The sequence below is a fragment of the Procambarus clarkii genome, chromosome 28 (assembly GCF_040958095.1).
Source record: "Procambarus clarkii isolate CNS0578487 chromosome 28, FALCON_Pclarkii_2.0, whole genome shotgun sequence".
NCBI classification, from domain to species: domain Eukaryota; kingdom Metazoa; phylum Arthropoda; class Malacostraca; order Decapoda; family Cambaridae; genus Procambarus; species Procambarus clarkii.
The window spans coordinates 5,673,877-5,692,976 of NC_091177.1; the positions used below are offsets into that span (position 1 = coordinate 5,673,877).

At 46.5% G+C, this 19,100-nt stretch overlaps 1 protein-coding gene across 1 annotated transcript; it reads left to right on the forward strand.

Annotated features, from left to right (window-relative positions):
• The first annotated feature begins 8,834 nt into the window (after positions 1-8,834).
• On the forward strand, positions 8,835-17,225 carry LOC138369351 (micronuclear linker histone polyprotein-like). Its single transcript, XM_069332590.1, has 2 exons — positions 8,835-8,941; positions 16,730-17,225. Exons 1-2 carry the CDS (start codon positions 8,835-8,837, stop codon positions 17,223-17,225), a joined length of 603 nt encoding a protein of 200 aa, XP_069188691.1.
• The last annotated feature ends 1,875 nt before the right edge of the window (positions 17,226-19,100 follow it).

The following is a 19,100-nucleotide window of genomic DNA, read 5'->3' on the forward strand; positions in this document are numbered from 1 at the left end:
TATGTTCTCTTCTGAGAGTTAGTTTTCATGTTATTGATTGTTCTTGTGGTAGACTCTCAGAGCGCCTTCATGGCCCTCAGGACCAGCATGGGGGGACTTCCAGTCATGTTGGTGTTGCTGCCTGTGATCTGGAAGACGCCGGTGGTCAAGAAGCCCCCCTCCCCCTGCCTGTCTCAAGAAGCCCCCCTCTCCCCCTGCCTGTCTCAAGAAGCCCCCCTCCCCCTGCCTGTCTCAAGAAGCCCCCCTCCACTGTCTGTCTCAAGAAGCCCCCCTCCCCCTGCCTGTCTCAAGAAGCCCCCCCTCTCCCCCTGCCTGTCTCAAGAAGCCCCCCTCCCCCTGCCTGTCTCAAGAAGCCCCCCTCGACTGTCTGTCTCAAGAAGCCCCCCCCCTCCCATGTCTCAAGAAGCCCCCCTCTCCCCCTGCCTGTCTCAAGAAGCCCCCCCTGCCTGTCTCAAGAAGCCCCCCTCCCCCTGCCTGTCTCAAGAAGCCCCCCTCTCCCCCTGCCTGTCTCAAGAAGCCCCCCTCTCCCCCTGCCTGTCTCAAGAAGCCCCCCCTGCCTGTCTCAAGAAGCCCCCCTCCCCCTGCCTGTCTCAAGAAGCCCCCCTCCACTGCCTGTCTCAAGAAGCCCCCCTCCACTGCCTGTCTCAAGAAGCCCCCCTCCACTGCCTGTCTCAAGAAGCCCCCCTCTCCCCCTGCCTGTCTCAAGAAGCCCCCCTCTCCCCCTGCCTGTCTCAAGAAGCCCCCCCTGCCTGTCTCAAGAAGCCCCCTCCCCCTGCCTGTCTCAAGAAGCCCCCCCTCCACTGTCTGTCTCAAGAAGCCCCCCTCCCCCTGCCTGTCTCAAGAAGCCCCCCCTTCCCCTGCCTGTCTCAAGAAGCCCCCCCTTCCCATGTCTCAAGAAGCCCCCCCCCCCTACCTACTCGTCTCCCAGAAACGAATGACTTACTGGCATAGTTAACCTGTTGTTCGTACACGATTAGCAACCCTCGAAGGGCTAGGAGGCTAGGTACTGAGGACATGAGCACCCAGTGATGTGATCTATCCTCGTAACCTTCCTCCTGTCATTGGGATAAGAAGCGGCAGCGTTTGTGCTCATTTATTCAACAGTTGACGAGATTGGAATTATATATATTATACCTACTATGGTATAAACATTGGTATAAACATTGATATAAACAACATCAGTGGGCTTCGCAGCTCATAAACTATTTCATGAAGGTAAACAAATCTGCTGTTATTGAGGAAAGATGTACAGGTTTCGTAAATAGTCGCGTAAATGCACGATAAATCCTGGCCCCAAGACGTGACTGGTCAGATCTGCAGTCGTGCTCCTTCCTGTTGACTGTCTTCATCTGGGGAGAGGCCAGGAAACTGGTCGTCGATTCGGTTTGGTTAGGTTAGGGTTCGGCCAATTTAGTACATCATTGCCGTGACGTTGTGGCAACTGGAGGCCGAAGGGCTGGCTTGCATCCTCTTTCCTATCCTCATCTTCTCCATCCCACACACACACACACACACACACACACACACACACACACATCAGGTGACAAAGATTAAGCAAGAAAGAGAAGGATGGGCGGACTGCATTTTTTTGGACTGTCGGAAAGCCTTTGACACAGTACCCCATAAAAGGTTGATGCATAAGCTAGAGAAACAGGCAGGAGTAACTGGTAGGGCGCTCCAGTGGATAAGGGAGTACCTAAGCAATAGAAAGCAGAGAGTTATAGTGAGGGGTGAGACCTCAGAATGGCGGGAAGTCACCAGTGGAGTCCAACAGGGCTCTGTGCTTGGACCTATCCTGTTTCTGATATACGTAAATGATCTCCCAGAGGGTATAGACTCATTCCTCTCAATGTTTGCTGACGACGCCAAAATTATGAGAAGGATTAAGACAGAGGAGGACAGCTTGAGGCTTCAAGAAGACCTGGACAAGCTGCAGGAATGGTCGAACAATTGGATGTTAGAGTTTAACCCAAGCAAATGTAATGTAATGAAGATAGGAGTAGGAAGCAGGAGACCAGATACAAGGTATCACTTGGGAGATGAAATACTTCAAGAGTCAGAGAGAGAGAAAGACCTGGGGGTTGATATCACGCCAGACCTGTCCCCTGAAGCTCATATCAAGAGGATAACATCAGCAGCATATGCCAGGTTGGCTAACATAAGAACGGCCTTTAGAAACTTGTGTAAGGAATCTTTCAGAACATTATATACCACATATGTCAGACCAATCCTGGAGTATGCGGCTCCAGCATGGAGTCCATATCTAGTCAAGCATAAGACTAAACTGGAAAAGGTTCAAAGGTTTGCCACCAGACTAGTACCCGAGCTGAGAGGTATGAGCTACGAGGAGAGACTACGGGAATTGAACCTCACTTCGTTGGAAGACAGAAGAGTTAGGGGGGACATGATCACCACATTCAAGATTCTCAAGGGAATCGACAGGGTTGATAAAGATAGGCTATTTAACACAAGGGGCACACGCACTAGGGGACACAGGTGGAAACTGAGTGCCCAAATGAGCCACAGAGATATTAGAAAGAACTTTTTTAGTGTGAGAGTGGTTGACAAATGGAATGCATTAGGAAGCAATGTGGTGGAGGCTGACTCCATACACAGTTTCAAGTGTAGATATGATAGAGCCCAATAGGCTCAGGAACCTGTACACCTGTTGATTGACGGTTGAGAGGCGGGACCAAAGAGCCAGAGCTCAACCCCCGCAAGCACAACTAGGTGAGTACAACTAGGTGAGTACACACACACACACACACACACACACATATTAGTTATCAGCGGCAGGAATTGTATAGACGAAATCTTTCTTGAAGATGCTGCATCTTCTGTTGTGTATCTTGTTCATTTACTGAGGATGTGGTGTCTCCTCGTCTTCACTATAACCATCTCTTCCATCTCCACCCACACTCTCTCTCCCTCTTCCATCTCCACCCATACTTTCCCCCACTCCCCCTTCGTAATCAATGAACGAGTCTGATATAATATACTCGGTATTAATATCACCTCCCATGAACTGATATGACTCGTCCGATAATTAAATGTCCCCCCCCCCCTCTCTCCCCTCTCCCCCTCTGCCCCCCCCGCTCCTAACAAGTCTCTAATTACCGTCATCTGTCATAAAAGGCACATCATCGCCCATTGTTAAGACGGGAGGTTAGTGAGCCATTAATATCAGCTCACGTGTCTTGGGCCGGGTGAACGAGACAGTCGTTTGTCTTAGTTACATCTGTGTGTGTGTGTGTGTGTGTGTGTGTGTCTTAGTACAGTGATATTTCCGACTGTTGTGCGTTTGTGTTGTCATCACTAGCAGGGGAAGCTGGTTTTTATTGTTGATTATTATCTATATCTATATATATATATATATATATATATATATATATATATATATATATATATATATATATATATATATATATATATATATATATATATATATATATATATATATATATATATATATATATATATATATATATATATATATATACACAAAGTAAATGTGTTTATATAAACATTATTACGTTATAACTTTCCACTATATATATATTTCCTCATCACCAGGATGAGTACAGACCTCCCGGAGTAAGACCGCCCCACAAGATGGATCACAAATGAAATGTTTACCTAAAAATCCATCTGAGATCTTCGTCTGGGAGACGCTCCGTTCCTTAATAATATACAACATTAAATTGCATATAATTTCCACGTGTGGGAGGCAGGAGGCCGGGTGTTGACGGATTAAGTACCGCCATCCTTTCTTTACTACCCCTTAACCCCCCCCCCAACGACCCTCCTCGGTCTTTATTTATGAGTCTTAATGAGGAATTTATTGTGTAATGTGTCCTTCGTGTGAATCAACTGCTGCTGAGTCTGTTTTTTGTGTGTAAATCTATTAAGGAATTTGTGTAATTCATTGGATGTAATTTATGTGAGGTTTCTGACATTGGGAGGAGTGATTTGTGGAGATGGTAGCATGTGTTGGTTCATCATTTTACTCGTAGGAATTGCTGGTACAGTTATGTGTATGTGTGTGTGTGTGTGCGTGTGTGTGTGTGTCTGTGTGTGTGTGTGTGTGTGTATGTATGTGTGTGTGTGTGTGTGTGTGTGTGTGTGTGTGTGTGTGTGTGTGTGTGTGTGTGTGTGTGTGTGTGTGTGTGTGTGTGTGTGTGTAGGGTAGGCGCTGAACGAGTGGAGACCCGGACAGTCAATGGAGAGTTGAGTGGTGAGTGAGGGAAGTTGACCACACATGGCAGACAAGTATTCAATAAAAAAATATGTCAACTCCAGAAGGCTTCCAGAGTATCCCCAACACAAGTCACGCGCGCAAAACTGCCTGCACACACACACACACACACACACACACACACACACACACACACACACACACACACACACACACACACACACACACACACACACACACACACACACGTGGAAATTTAAGAAAATTACAGATCCAATTGGATTCACAGCGTCGTATACAGGAAGCAGAGTTGGACGTGAAGGCAGCCTACTGGTCACCACCAGTAGGCCTTCACTGGCACATGAAAAAATATAACGATTCTTTAATAAACATAAGTGGCACCAACAGCGGCTTTAGAGACTGAAAGGAATCTTTTAGAATTTAGAGACTGAAGAGACTGAAAGAAAACAGTCACTCGGAATCATGAGTGACTGTAATCATCAGGAAATAGACTGGGACGCGAACAGGAACACAGAACAATAGAGGAAGGACACAGGAGTTGGGGAAAATAACGGTAATGAGCTTCCTAACACATGTGAAGGAGGAGGAGGAAGAAGCTTGTGCAACGGGAGACATTAGACTAACCAGGCCAGACCTTGTCTTCACCCTGGATGAGGCAGACATTGGGAGAATAAACATTCTTTATCTCAGGGAGGGGAGTCCAACTTCTTGGGCTGGACGGTAGAGCGACGGTCTGGCTTCATGCAGGTCGGCGTTCAATCCCCGACCCTCCAAGTGGTTGGGCACCATTCCTTCCCCCCCCCCCCGTCACATCCCAAATCCTTATCCTGATCCCTTCCCAGTGCTATATAGTCATAATAGCTTGGCGTTTTTCCCCGATAGTTCCCTTTCCCTTTAGAGAGGGGAAAAGGGGGGGGGGAGGGGGGCATGGTGGGTAAGGGGGGGTTTGGAAACACAAAGATTCTATATCAGTCCATGTGACCAATATCTTTTACTGAGCACCTGTAATAAGAAGACAGGTGGGCATCGTATCGTACACCAAGAATGGTATACTGACACAGTACGACTGTGATGCCTCTGAGTAGGCATCAGAGATTGCTCAATCACGTGCGGGCTAGAATTGCCGCTAATCCCTCTAAGAAGAAGTTGCGAACTGGACACCAATTGCTGGAGATCCGTCGACTAGTTAATAGGCCAGAGTCTCGTTCGTTATCGGAATTAACCAGACAAATCGCTCCACCAACCAAGAACGGCCATGCTCCACCAACCAAGAACGGCCATGCTCCACCACCCAAAATTGCCTACATTGTAAATTAATTCTTTGTATATCTCGTGTAAATGCTCTGTAGCATGACACGAGGCGGCCCTTTAACCACATACCAAATTGGTCAACATTTATTTGCTCGTGGAAAACAGCTCAGTTAGGAAAAAACATGCGAATGGGCTGGAATGGAAAGGAATGGGCTGGAATGGAAAGGAATGGGCTGGAATGGAAAGGAATGGAAAGGAATGGGCTGGAATGGAAAGGAATGGGCTGGAATGGAAAGGAATGGGCTGGAATGGAAAGGAATGGGCTGGAATGGAAAGGAATGGGCTGGAATGGAAAGAAATTGGCTGGAATGGAAAGGAATGGGCTGGAAAACAGCCCATTCGACCTTTATACCCTCACTAAAGACCGTGTAGAGGTGAGTGCATAAGTCACTGCTACATGAAGGCTTAGCTCGCAGCAACTCAAGGAAACTGAGAAAGTTTCAGGCATATTTGCCATCAATACCACACACCTATTTAGACCACATGAGTTTCAATACATCTGGAGTAGGGAAGACATTTGAGCACACTTAAGTTATTTGACCAACTTGAATGTGTAGTTGCCATTTAAGTCTTGCCATACTTAGGACCTCAGTGGTTATCTTGAGGTTATCTTGAGATGATTTCGGGGCTTTTAGTGTCCCCGCGGCCCGGTCCTCGACCAGGCCTCCACCCCCAGGAAGCAGCCCGTGACAGCTGACTAACACCCAGGTACCTATTTTACTGTTAGGTAACAGGGGCATAGGGTGAAAGAAACTCTGCCCATTGTTTCTCGCCATCGACTGGGATCGAACCCAGGACCACAGGATCACAAGTCCCGCGTGCTGTCCGCTCGGACGACCGGCTCCCTAACTAACTAACAACTAACTAACATGGAAACTAACGTGGTAACTAACATGGAAATGTAGATAGAGACGTTGAGGTGACGTGAGAATAATAGTGACGTGCAGACTCAGCCACAGTCTCCCACAGACTGGGCCACTGGGGCATGCAGACTCAGCCACAGTCTCCCACAGACTGGGACCACTGGGGCATGCAGACTCAGCCAGTCTCCCACAGACTGGGACCACTGGGGCATGCAGACTCAGCCAGTCTCCCACAGACTGGGCCACTGGGGCATGCAGACTCAGCCAGTCTCCCACAGACTGGGCCACTGGGGCAGCTTCACTTGTTGACAGATATTTGCACTGTATTTTCCTGGCTGTAATTACCTAAGTGTAGCTCCAGGATGAGAGCTACGCTCGTGGTGTCCCGTCTTCCCTGCACTCTTTGTCAAAGCGATATATGACAATATCACCACCACGCATCACCATCACCACCACCACCCACCACCACCACCACCCATCCCCACCATCACCACCATAACCACCACCATCACCCATCACCACCACCCATCACCATCACCACCACCACCACACACCATCACCACCACCATCACCACCACCACCCATCACCACCATCACCATCACCACCATCACCCATCACCACCACACACCACCATCACCACCACCACCACCACCCATCACCACCACCCATCACCACCATCACCATCACCACCACCACCACCACCATCACCATTACCATCACCACCACCACCACCCACCATCACCACCACCATCACCACCACCACCACCACCCACCACCACCACCCATCACCACCATCACCACCACCACCACCACCACCACCACCATCACCATCACCATCACCACCACCATCACCACCACCACCACCACCCATCACCACCATCACCACCACCACCATCACCATCACCACCACCACCACCCACCATCACCACCACCATCACCACCACCACCACCACCCACCACCACCACCCATCACCACCACCCACCACCATCACCCATCACTACCACCATCACCACCACCACCCATCACCATCACCACCCACCACCACCATCACCACCACCACCCACCACCATCACCCATCACCACCACCACTCACCACCACCACCCATCACCACCACCACCATCACCACCACCATCACCATCACCACCACCCATCACCACCACCGGTGACGCTCCAAGTCTCAAACAGCTGTTCCCACCCCCCCCCCCCCCCACCCCCCCAACCCCCCGCCCCCCCCCCTCACCCCCCACCCCCTCCCCCCCCCCTTCTAGTTTTTATCCCTCGCCATCTGCTTTCCTGTCATGAAGGTGTTTTACTATCGCACACAGTTTTTTTAACATTGTCGGTTTATTGCAGTCGAGGAGACTTGAGGGCGTATTGAATATTTCCAGGAGTGTCTTGGGAGAGCCGCCCGCCAAGTGGCTTCAAAAACTTAGCTACTTTCTTGGGAGAAAAACTGTTGTACTAGATCGTCTTAATGTGACGGGGGGGGGGGGGGGGGTTGAGGACGGTATTCACCTAGTTGCGCTTGCGGGGGGTTGGGCTTTGGCTCTTTGGTCCCGCCTTTCATCTGTCAATCACTGCCTAATGCATTTCATTTGTTAACTACTCTGACACTGAAAAAATTCACACACACACACACACACAGAGCTGTTCCCAGATGTGTGTGTGTGTGTGTGTGTGTGTGTGTGTGTGTGTGTGTGTGTGTGTGTGTGTGTGTGTGTGTGTGTGTGGTCCAGATGGACTGTCCCCTTGGATCTAAAAGGAAGGAGCAGAAGCATTGTGAATGCCACTCTACATAGTGTATAAAAAATCACTGGCAACAGGGGAACTGCCAAAGATTTGGAAGACGAGTAATATAGTCCAGATATACAAGAAGGGGGATAGACAGGAGGCACTGAACTACAGGTCAGTGTCCCTAACTTGCGTACCATGCAAGTTGATGGAGAAGATTGTGCGAAAAAAGCTCGTGGAACATCTGGAGCGAAGGAACTTTGTAACGCAACATCAGCATGGGTTCAGGGACAGTACCACTCCAGAGACTAGTGCTAAAGCTGGAGATGCAGGCTGGAGTGAAAGGGAAGGTACTTCGTTAGATAAGGGAGTACCTAAGCAACAGAAGACAGCGAGTCACTGTGAGGGGTGAGGTCCCAGACTAGCGAGGCGTCACCAGTGGAGTCCCGCATCGTTCAGTCCTTCGACCAATACTGTTTCTGATATATATAAATGATCTCCCAGAGGGTATAGAATCGTTCCTCTCATTGTTTGATGATGATGCAAAAATTATGAGGCGGAGTAGGACGGAGGAAGATAGTATGAGGCTACAAGATGACCTGGACAAACTGAATGAATGGTCCAACAAAGGGCTATTAAAGTTTGACCCGAGTAAATGTAAGGTAATGAAGCTAGGCAGTGGAAACAGGAGGCAAGTCACTGGATACAGAATGGGAGATGAAGTCCTTCATGAAACGGACAGAGAGAAAAATCTAGGAATTGATATCACACCAAACCTCTATCCTGAGGCACACATAAAAAGAATAACATCTGCGGCGTACGCGAGGCTGACTAACATCAGAAGTGCCTTCAGAAACCAGTGTAAGGAATCATTTAGAACCTTGTACACCACATATGTAAGACCAATCCTGGAGTATGCGGCCCCAGAATGGAGCCCGTACCTTGTCATGCACAAGACGAAGCTGGAAAAAGTTCAGAGGTTCAGACATTAGGCTAGTCCTAGAACTAAGAGGCATAAGTTACGAAGAAAGGCTGCGTGAAATGCACCTCACGACACTGGAAGACAGAAAAGTAAGGGGAGACTTGATCACTACCTACAAAATTTTCAGAGGAATTGACAGAGTTGAAAAGGATAAACTGTTTAACACTGGTGGGACGCGAACAAGGGGACACAGGTGGAAACTGAGTACCCAAATGAGCCACAGGGACGTTAGAAAGATCTTTTTCAGTGTCAGAGTAGTTAACAGATGGAATGCATTAGGCAGTGATGTGGTGGAGGCTGACTCCATACACAGTTTCAAATGTAGATATGATAGAGCCCAATAGGCTCAGGAATCTGTACACCAGTTGATTGACTGTTGAGAGGCGGGACCATAGAGCCAGAGCTCAAACCCTGGAAGCACAACTAGGTGAACACACACACACACACACAATACGGAGAACGGGGTCTGGTAGCCTGGTGGATAGCGCGCAGGATTCGTAATCCTGTGGCGTGGGTTCGATTCCCGCACCAGGCATAAACAAATGGGCAAAGTTTCTTTCACCCTGAATGCCCCTGTTACCTAGCAGTAAATAGGTACCTGGGAGTTAGTCAGCTGTCACGGGCTGCTTCCTGGGGTGTGTGGGTGTGTGTGGTGTGGGAAAAAAAGTAGTTAGTAAACAGTTGATTGACAGTTGAGAGGCGGGCCGAAAGAGCAAAGCTCAACCCCCGCAAACACAACTAGGTGAATACACACACACACACACACACACACACACACACACACACACACACACACACACACACACACACACACACACACACACACACATACACACACACGCACACACACACACACACACACACACACACACACACACACACACACGCACACACACACACACACACACACACACACACACACGCACACACACACACACACACACACACACACACACACACACACACACACACACGCACACCGCCGGCCAGACAAGCTCGTCACCAACCTCCTGACCATTACATACGAGTCCTCAGGACTCCTTCAATGGAGATGTGTAGGGGCCAGGATCAGTCGCAGGTGGTGGTGGGCCACCAGCAGGTGGTGGTGGGCCGCTAGCAGGTGGTGGTGGACCGCCAGCAGGTGGAGGTGGAGCACCAGCAGGTGAGGTGGGCCACCAGCAGGTGAGGTGGGCCACCAGCAGGTGAGGTGGACCAGCAGCAGGTGGAGGTGGAGCACCAGCAGGTGAGGTGGGCCACCAGCAGGTGAGGTGGGCCGCCAGCAGATGGCAGCCAAACACGCCAGCTCTCTCGTTTAAAGAAAACCCATCAGGAGCTACCCAAACACACGTCTACTCCTCCTGGTAGTCAGGAACCGCCACCAGGAGGCAGCACCATACAACAGAGGACAGTTGCATCAGGAGGATAAAGCATATATCAGGAGGAAGTTGTGGTGCAAGGCAGCAGGAGGTTGGAGCATTAGAAGCCTTCCCTTCACCTCCTGGGGTCACGCCATTACCCACAAGGAACGCTGCTCCTCATATGAAGAAAACAATTACTTTCTTCTCTAGCCATAACGCGGCGTTGCATGACCCCTCAAGAGAGAGACATTTCCCCTTTCTCTCAATTACCCCTCGTTCTCCGCTTCACTTGTAGACGCACAAAACAAGCACACGATGGTGGTTAACAAGGAGGAGCTGGTGATGAGCGCTGTTAGAGGTCAACCTACTGGCCAGATCTTCAGTGAACTCAACAGATAACAAGGGAGTGATAACAACAGCCAGCCTGTCCTCCAAACAAAGACCCAAAAGTGATTCCATGCACCCGCCATACCCCCCTGTTTATATAACTCGTCCTCGACTCAAGTCCATTACATCCAGCGGTCGACCCCACAGACGCATTCATAAATTTTTATATGCTGTTCATTCAAAACGGGAATTTTCCGTTAATATTATAATAATATAAATTAATATTATAGTATATTAGCATATTGTGCATATATAGGCATAGGTTAGGTTAGGTGTTAAGGTTCTGTTGGCGATTATTTGTATTTGTAGTACGTGGGTGAAGCATTTACAGCGTTGTGGTTCGAACAAAATTCGTCAGTGAAGCACTTGTTCCTGAAGTGTTCGAACGTCAGCAGTTGTGAGTCGTGTGTAAACCATTTTTCATTCATAAACAGGGGGTTGGCGGGTGCATGGAATCACTTTTGGGTCTTTGTTTGGAGGACGGGCTGTGTTTATGAATGGAAAACGGTTTACACACGACTCACAACTGATGACGTTCGAACACTTCCGGAACAAGTGCTTCACTGACGAATTTTGTTCGAACCACAACGCTATAAATGCTTCACCCACGTACTACAAATACAAATAATCGCCAACAGAACCTAAACGCCTAACCTAATCTATGCCTATATATGCACAATAAACTAATTTATAATAATATTAATTGATATTTGAGATAATTCTTATTTTTGAATGAACAGCATGTCAAATTTGATGAATGCGTCTGTGGGGTTGACCGCCGGATGGAATGGACTTTGTCTGAGGACGGGTTGACTGCCGGCAACACTGAAACCTATCACCCCCCCCCCCTCCTCCACACACCCCCACACCTTCACCCATGCCACCCATACCTCCAATATCACCCCTTACCACAATCACCAACCAACCCCCCCCATCCCATATCACTATTATCAACACTCATACCATTCACACAACCGATATCATAGCCCTTAACCATTACCCATTCCTTCCCTATTACTACCCCATTACATCACTATCCCATAGTGGGCCAGCCAGAGGCTTAGGGCCAGCGCAGGAATTTCCCTTAAAAAAACCATCACAGCAAACATCAGCAAAGACTCACCTGTTGATTGACGGTTGAGAGGGGGGACCAAAGAGCCAGAACTCAACCCCCGCAAGCACAAATAGGTGAGTACTGGTGTTATTACACTAATGTCTAGTGGTACGCTAATAGATACCAATAGCCTAGTGGTACTCTGGTACCTAGTTAGTTAACAACCTTACAGTAGCGAGTGGTAACCAGTGACGGGAGTACCACACCCTGGGTACAGGTGTCTCGCGGTACCCCTGGTACTTGGCACCAGTACTTGGTACACCACCACCTCTCACCACAACCCGTCACCACTACCCATCACCACCACCCATCACCACCACCCATCACCACCACCCATCACCACCATCTCTGTCCATGGCCCCAGACGTGCATGGCCCAAGGCACCAAATATTATATCTGAATTCCCCTCCCCTACCCCCCCCCCCCCTCATTCACCCTCCCCCATCCCCTCCCTTATCATCACCCCCCCCCATCCGCCCCATACTCCCTCCCCCCCAACACCAATCATAACACCAGTACCCGTCGTGACAATCAATCATCACAGGACTGACAGACTGGTCATTCGCGTAGTCAACATGCCTCGTAGGCTCTCTGCCGGCCTCTACGACAGAGAAGTGGGAATCAATATGTCGTATTCAATGTCTCTGTCTGTCTGTCTGTGTCTGTCTGTCTGTCTCTCTCTCTCTGTCTCTCTGTCTCTCTCTCTGATAAGAAGTGAGCGTCGTGTAGAGGGAGCCACAAATAATGTGGAACAAATGGAGCCTCTCACTATCACGCACTTCTGAATGCACCGTAGGAAGTCGATGGTCATAAAAACATGAATTAAAAATAATTATTTAAATATTTTACAGTCAGCGAAAAGAAGGTTGTAACGTGTTATGTAAAAAACTGGATAGTGTGTGTGTGTGTGTGTGTGTGTGTGTGTGTGTGTGTGTGTGTGTGTGTGTGTGTGTGTGTGTGTGTGTGTGTGTGTGTGTGTGTGTGTATTCACCTAGTTGTGTTCATCTAGTTGTAGTAGCTCTGTAGCTCTGCTCTTCGGCCCGTCTCTCAACTGTCAATCAATCAACTGTTACTAACTACTAACTATTTTTTTTCCCACACACACACACACACTCATTCAGAAAGCAGCCCGTAACAGCTGGCTAACTCCCAGGTACCAATTTACTGCTAGGTAACAGAAGCATCAGGGTGAAAGAAACTCTGCTCATTTTGTTTCAGCCATTAGCTGGGATCGAATCTGGACCTTAGGATTACGAGTCCAGAGAGCTGTTCACTCAGCTATCAGGCCCCCACTGATTATCCATGTGTGTGTGTGTGTGTGTGTGTGTGTGTGTGTGTGTGTGTGTGTGTGTGTGTGTGTGTGTGTGTGTGTGTGTGTGTGTGTGTGTATTCACCTGTTTGTTGTCACCTACTTGTGCCTACAGAATCGAGCTCTAGTTCTTGGATCCCGATTTTCTAGCCCTTGGTTGCCTAATGCATTGACACCTGGCCTATTTTTCTATAATATCTGATTTTGAAGTAATGAATGAAGTTAGCCTGACAGCTGAGTGGACAGGACTTCGGATTCGTAGACCTGAGGTTTCGGGTTCGATCCCCGGTGGAGGCGGAGACAAATGGTCAAAATGTTTCTTTCACGCTGATGCCCCAGTTACGTATAGGTACAGTAAATAGGTACCTGGGAGTTAGACAGCTGCTACGGACTACTTCCTAGGGGTGTGTAACAAAAAGGAGGCCTGGTCGAGGACCGGGCCGCGGGGACGCTAAGCCCCGAAATCATCTCAAGATAACCTCAAGATAGCCTCAACACTCAACCTTTAGGTCATTCCATTTACTCACTACCCTTCCGCTAAAAGAAACCTTTCTAACATCTCTATGACACATCTGAATCTCAAGCTTCCGTCCTTGCCCTTTTGTTCTATTGTTATTCATTGTAAACATTTCCTCTGTCTGTTTCCACCTTGTTAATCCCTCTAAGTATTTTATACGTCTGTATCATGTTTAAGGCATTTCTCAAATCCTATCTCTCGTTACTATGGTTCACGAGTAAAGCATTCGACAATTCACTCCTGGTCTGTTATCTGTCATAATTTTTGCCATGTGGGCAAATTATTAATCCTCGTGAATATGCAGGCGATGAGTCACAATAACGTGGCTGAAGTATGTTGACCAGACCACACACTAGAAGTTGAAGGGACGACGACGTTTCGGTCCGTCCTGGACCATTCTCAAGTTGAAACGTCGTCGTCCCTTCAACTTCTAGTGTGTGGTCTGGTCAACTCGTGAATATCTTCTTCATTCTTCCCAACACGGTGATCTCTCCTAACTCAATGCTACCTTATGCTTGCTGATGGAAAAGCATTCTCCGTCCCAGTTAAATACGTTTATAGTTCCTTTGGGCTGTTTCTCCAGTTTGTGTGTAGGAGCCTTCAGTGTGGAAGTGTTGATGGCTGTCCGACATTCCAAGGAGGTTATCTTGAGATGATTTCGGGGCTTTAGTGTCCCTGCGGCCCGGTCCTCGACCAGGCCTCCACCCCCAGGAAGCAGCCAGTGACAGCTGACTAACATCCAGGTACCTATTTTACTGCTAGGTAACAGGGGCATAGGGTGAAAGAAACTCTGCCCATTGTTTCTCGCCGGCGCCTGGGATCGAACCCAGGACCACAGGATCACAAGTCCAGTGTGCTGTCCGCTCGGCCGACCGGCTCCCTGAAGTCAACCCAACCATATCTTCCCTCTGTGATCATTTTTATTATTATTATTATTATTTTCTACCACAGACGTGGCCACACATTTACAATGCTAACCAGCATATATACATTTTCTTCTGTCCTCCATGGACAGAGTTAGAGAAGTGTTAAACATATAGTTCAAGGGTTTATTGAACACTCAACCACAGAAGGTGATTCGGTGCTTTTAAAATGCTAAGCTAACCTACATACGTAAATACATAGATACACAGATTTACGTATGCCCTACATAAAGTGTTTGATGTGTCTTTTACATAGTGTCATTAATGTGTATTTACAAAGGTGAAATATAATTCTGATCAGCTTCCTTATATACTTTATACACATACATATACATACATACACACACACACATATACGTACACATACATATATACATACATGTATACATACATATATACACACACACATGCATTCACATACATTTGTCTTTTTTACTCTGACAGGGTGAGATAGCTGATAGAGAAACTAGTGTCCAATTAAGCACTTAATCACTGAACAGACCTAACAAATTCACAAAGACCGGAAAGTTGTAGCATTAAATATTATGATAGATATCGTGAGGAGACATTCACATATGGGACTAATAGAACAAGAACCCGGCAATGTGATGTTATAGTGGCCAGAATACGCCTGGGATATAGACGTATCTGGCAGCTTTCTCAAAACCCAAATGTCGAGTGCACAATGTGTCAACTTTGTGAAAGAGAAAACATGCACTCTCTTGAACATTATATTGTAGAATGTCCTATATTGACTGACTTTCGCCCTCCTGGGCTAAGGTATGCTGAACTGTGTAATTACTATATGAGTACTGGAACACTTGATGATATATTAGACTTGTACCCAAGATTAACCACGTAATGTATCAGTTATATAATGTATGTATGTGATGTAACTATATAACCTGAGCTTGTAAAGGCACCTTCATCAATCATTAACATCATATCGTATACAGACAGGAACAGGAGTCAGCAGTCGTCCGTTCCTGTACCCACCTGTGTAAACAAGCAATAATACTTCCCTTCCATGAACCATTGTTCATGGCTTGTCACAAAAATTGTTCATTCTAAGTGTTCCACATGTCTTCTGATTAATTGTCTTCAGACCTTCCATTTATAGCGCACATTTGTGCACTCCATTCTTATATAAAGTCTGAGTGTGTAAGAGATGACAATTTTCTTCCGTGTAAGAGATGACAATTTTCTTCCGTGTAAGAGATGACAATTTTCTTCCGTGTAAGAGATGACAATTTTCTTCCGTGTAAGAGATGACAATTTTCTTCCAAGTGATGCTTTGAATTCTATCATTAAATAAAGCATCATTCAGGGTCATAAATTATCTTAAGGCTGCTCACGTAGACTGCTTCAACTGGATAATTGGCATATGAGACTCTGGTAGTCATAATATATATACACACACACATATGTATAAACACATGTAAATTAACACAGGAACACCATATCAAGTCACTGAAAATAATGTCCCCATAGTGTCACGTATGCTAGTGAGGAGATGGTTAGGTTATCTTAAGGTTATCTTGAGATGGTCAATCAGCATCCCTTTACTTAATTAGAAAAGTGTTATGTAACTCTGAAGAAGATATACTAACTGCTAAGTTAGTATATCTTAGAATGAGAGAATGAGTATATATATTCCTAGCCAGGTCAGGAATATATATACTCATTCTATATACCAATATTTTACTATACTTTTACTTGGTCTTGATCCAACAGGCTGTTGCTACAGAAAATTGATATAAATCGATATTAAAACTTTTATATCGATATCAATTGATATAAAATTGATATAAATTGATATAAAACACCCTCCAAGCTATCTTAGCCAGGCTGGAGTAACACAGGGAGGGAAAGTTCTACTTAACACTGAGCATAAATTTACTAACACATAGATAATAATAAATGTAATATAGGTAATATAATAAATGCATAAAATTATAATTGAAATGTTATCATATCATTCTAATAACAATAATTAGACGTGTTACGTGTAATAGACGTATTGCAACAGGACGTAATAGACGTATTGCAACAGGACGTAATAGACGTATTGCAACAGAACGTAATAGACGTAATGCAACAGGACGTAATAGACGTATTGCAACAGGACGTAATAGACGTATTGCAACAGAACGTAATAGACGTATTGCAACAGGACGTAATAGACGTATTGCAACAGGACGTAATAGACGTATTGCAACAGGACGTAATAGACGTATTGCAACAGGACGTAATAGACGTATTGCAACAGGACGTAATAGACGTATTGCAACAGAACGTAATAGACGTAATGCAACAGGACGTAATAGACGTATTGCAACAGGACGTAATAGACGTATTGCAACAGAACGTAATAGACGTATTGCAACAGGACGTAATAGACGTATTGCAACAGGACGTAATAGACGTATTGCAACAGGACGTAATAGACGTATTGCAACAGGACGTAATAGACGTATTGCAACAGGACGTAATAGACGTATTGCAACATGACGTAATAGACGTATTGCAACAGGACGTATGCGCCATTCACTAATTTGCATTACTGGTATATATTAATATCAATTAATTACTCAATATCGTGAATAATAATAATGCAATGTCTACCAATAATCACTCAGTGTGTGTGTGTGTGTGTGTGTGTGTGTGTGTGTGTGTGTGTGTGTGTGTGTGTGTGTGTGTGTGTGTGTGTGTGTGTGTGTATGTACTTACCTAATGAGTACACAGAACTTGTACTCAGTGACACGTGTGTGTGTGTGTGTGTGTGTGTGTGTGTGTGTGTGTGTGTGTGTGTGTGTGTGTGTGTGTGTGTGTGTGTGTGTGTGTGTGTGCGTGTGTGTGTACGTGTGTGTGTGTATGCGTGCGTGTGTGTGCGTGTGTAAGTGTGTGTATGAACCAGATAGTCACACCACTCTCACCCCAACAGTTCCCTCACAAACCTGTTTTTGCACCCTGCCGTCTGCTGCATTTTTTATAATTAACCGTGACGTTAGTGGCGCAGAAATTCGCCAGGAATGAAATAACGATAGTTTGGGACCGGGGAGAAAATTAATAAAAGTGACGGAATGTTGCAGACTGAGTAATCAAGGGAGCCGCAGAAGATAGGAGGGTGGGAAAATATTGCTGGAGAATGAATACATAAATGCCCTGTAACAACTAATACATCAAGTTCAAGTATGTACATTGAGATAAGCAATAAATACATCTCAAAGGGATAGAGTAGCTTAGGCTATTTCTACCCCCCAAGTGTAATACATCCTGTAGAATGTATCTTGTCTGGTATGATACAAGAGTCTGCGTATATTATAAAGTCCTACAACAGCAACAGGCATCCCGTGGGAATATATATATATATATATTTTTTGGACGTTCAAGTCGGTGTATATTAAAATTTTGGATAATTTTTTTGGCATGGCAGAAGGAAAAATAGTTTCTTAGATGATTTTTTTTTTAGATGGCAAGTTTTTAATTTTCGATGATTTGCAATTGGGGTTGAAACCCCATTTAGAGATGATAAAATGCCTTCCGGGGTTTTATTTATACCCCAGCTGCTTGGAAGATCAGTGTTTGACATCTGCGAAGCACGATCACATCTAATTGTGTGATGATGAGACGTACTTGTTACGTAAGATTACATCAAGATTCGGGAGACAAGCTCACGAATAAATGAATCTGTCAACAAAGAACTTATTCAGACCCCCTCCTTCAACACGCACTGAAAAATCTCAAACTAGACACAGCCAATCTATACGGAACAGGAAGAGGTTCACTACCTCGGTGTAGCTTCCCACCTCCACACTTTACACCCTAAGTGTGGAGGTGGAAACCACACTTAGGGTGGCACTTACAGCTCTTGTACTTATTCCACTTGCACTGGAGCACCACCACGGCGCCTCCACACTAAATGGTTCCCCCTAATATCTTCCGTCTCCGAATCCCTCCACATCCCCCGTCGATGTATCCACATTAGAGGCCCAAGTCCATCGCTCCGCAGCTTCCCAGGCTACAGCTGTGGAGCTGTGGCCTTTGTGACGGTGTACTCTCGCACAGCCCCACTCCACCCACACTTGCATCAACATCTGCTAGGCGCTCCATTGCCGCATGTGGAGAGGAAGCGGTTTCCCTGCCTGCTGCACGACAAGGTCCACTATTACCCGTGCTACGGACCAATTAAGGACGGATATTGCCTGTGATACCTCGTACGTGATCGAGGCTTCCTCCTCCTCTGGTTAGGGGCGATGAGGGGGAGGAGGAGGTGGAGTCCTTCATCAATGTATTACTGCGCCAGATCTCTCCAGGAAGGAATAATGGTGCTTATGTATGTATGAATGTATGTATGTATGTTTATGTCAGTCTTTGAATGAGGGA

Coding starts and splice junctions, on each gene's coding strand:
- LOC138369351 (XM_069332590.1), top strand. CDS start 8,835: ATGGGAGATGAAGTCCTTCATGAAACGGACAGAGAGAAAAATCTAGGA. Junction 8,942..16,729: donor AAAAGAATAACATCTGCGGC/GTACGCGAGGCT, acceptor TACGTGTAATAG/ACGTATTGCAACAGGACGTA.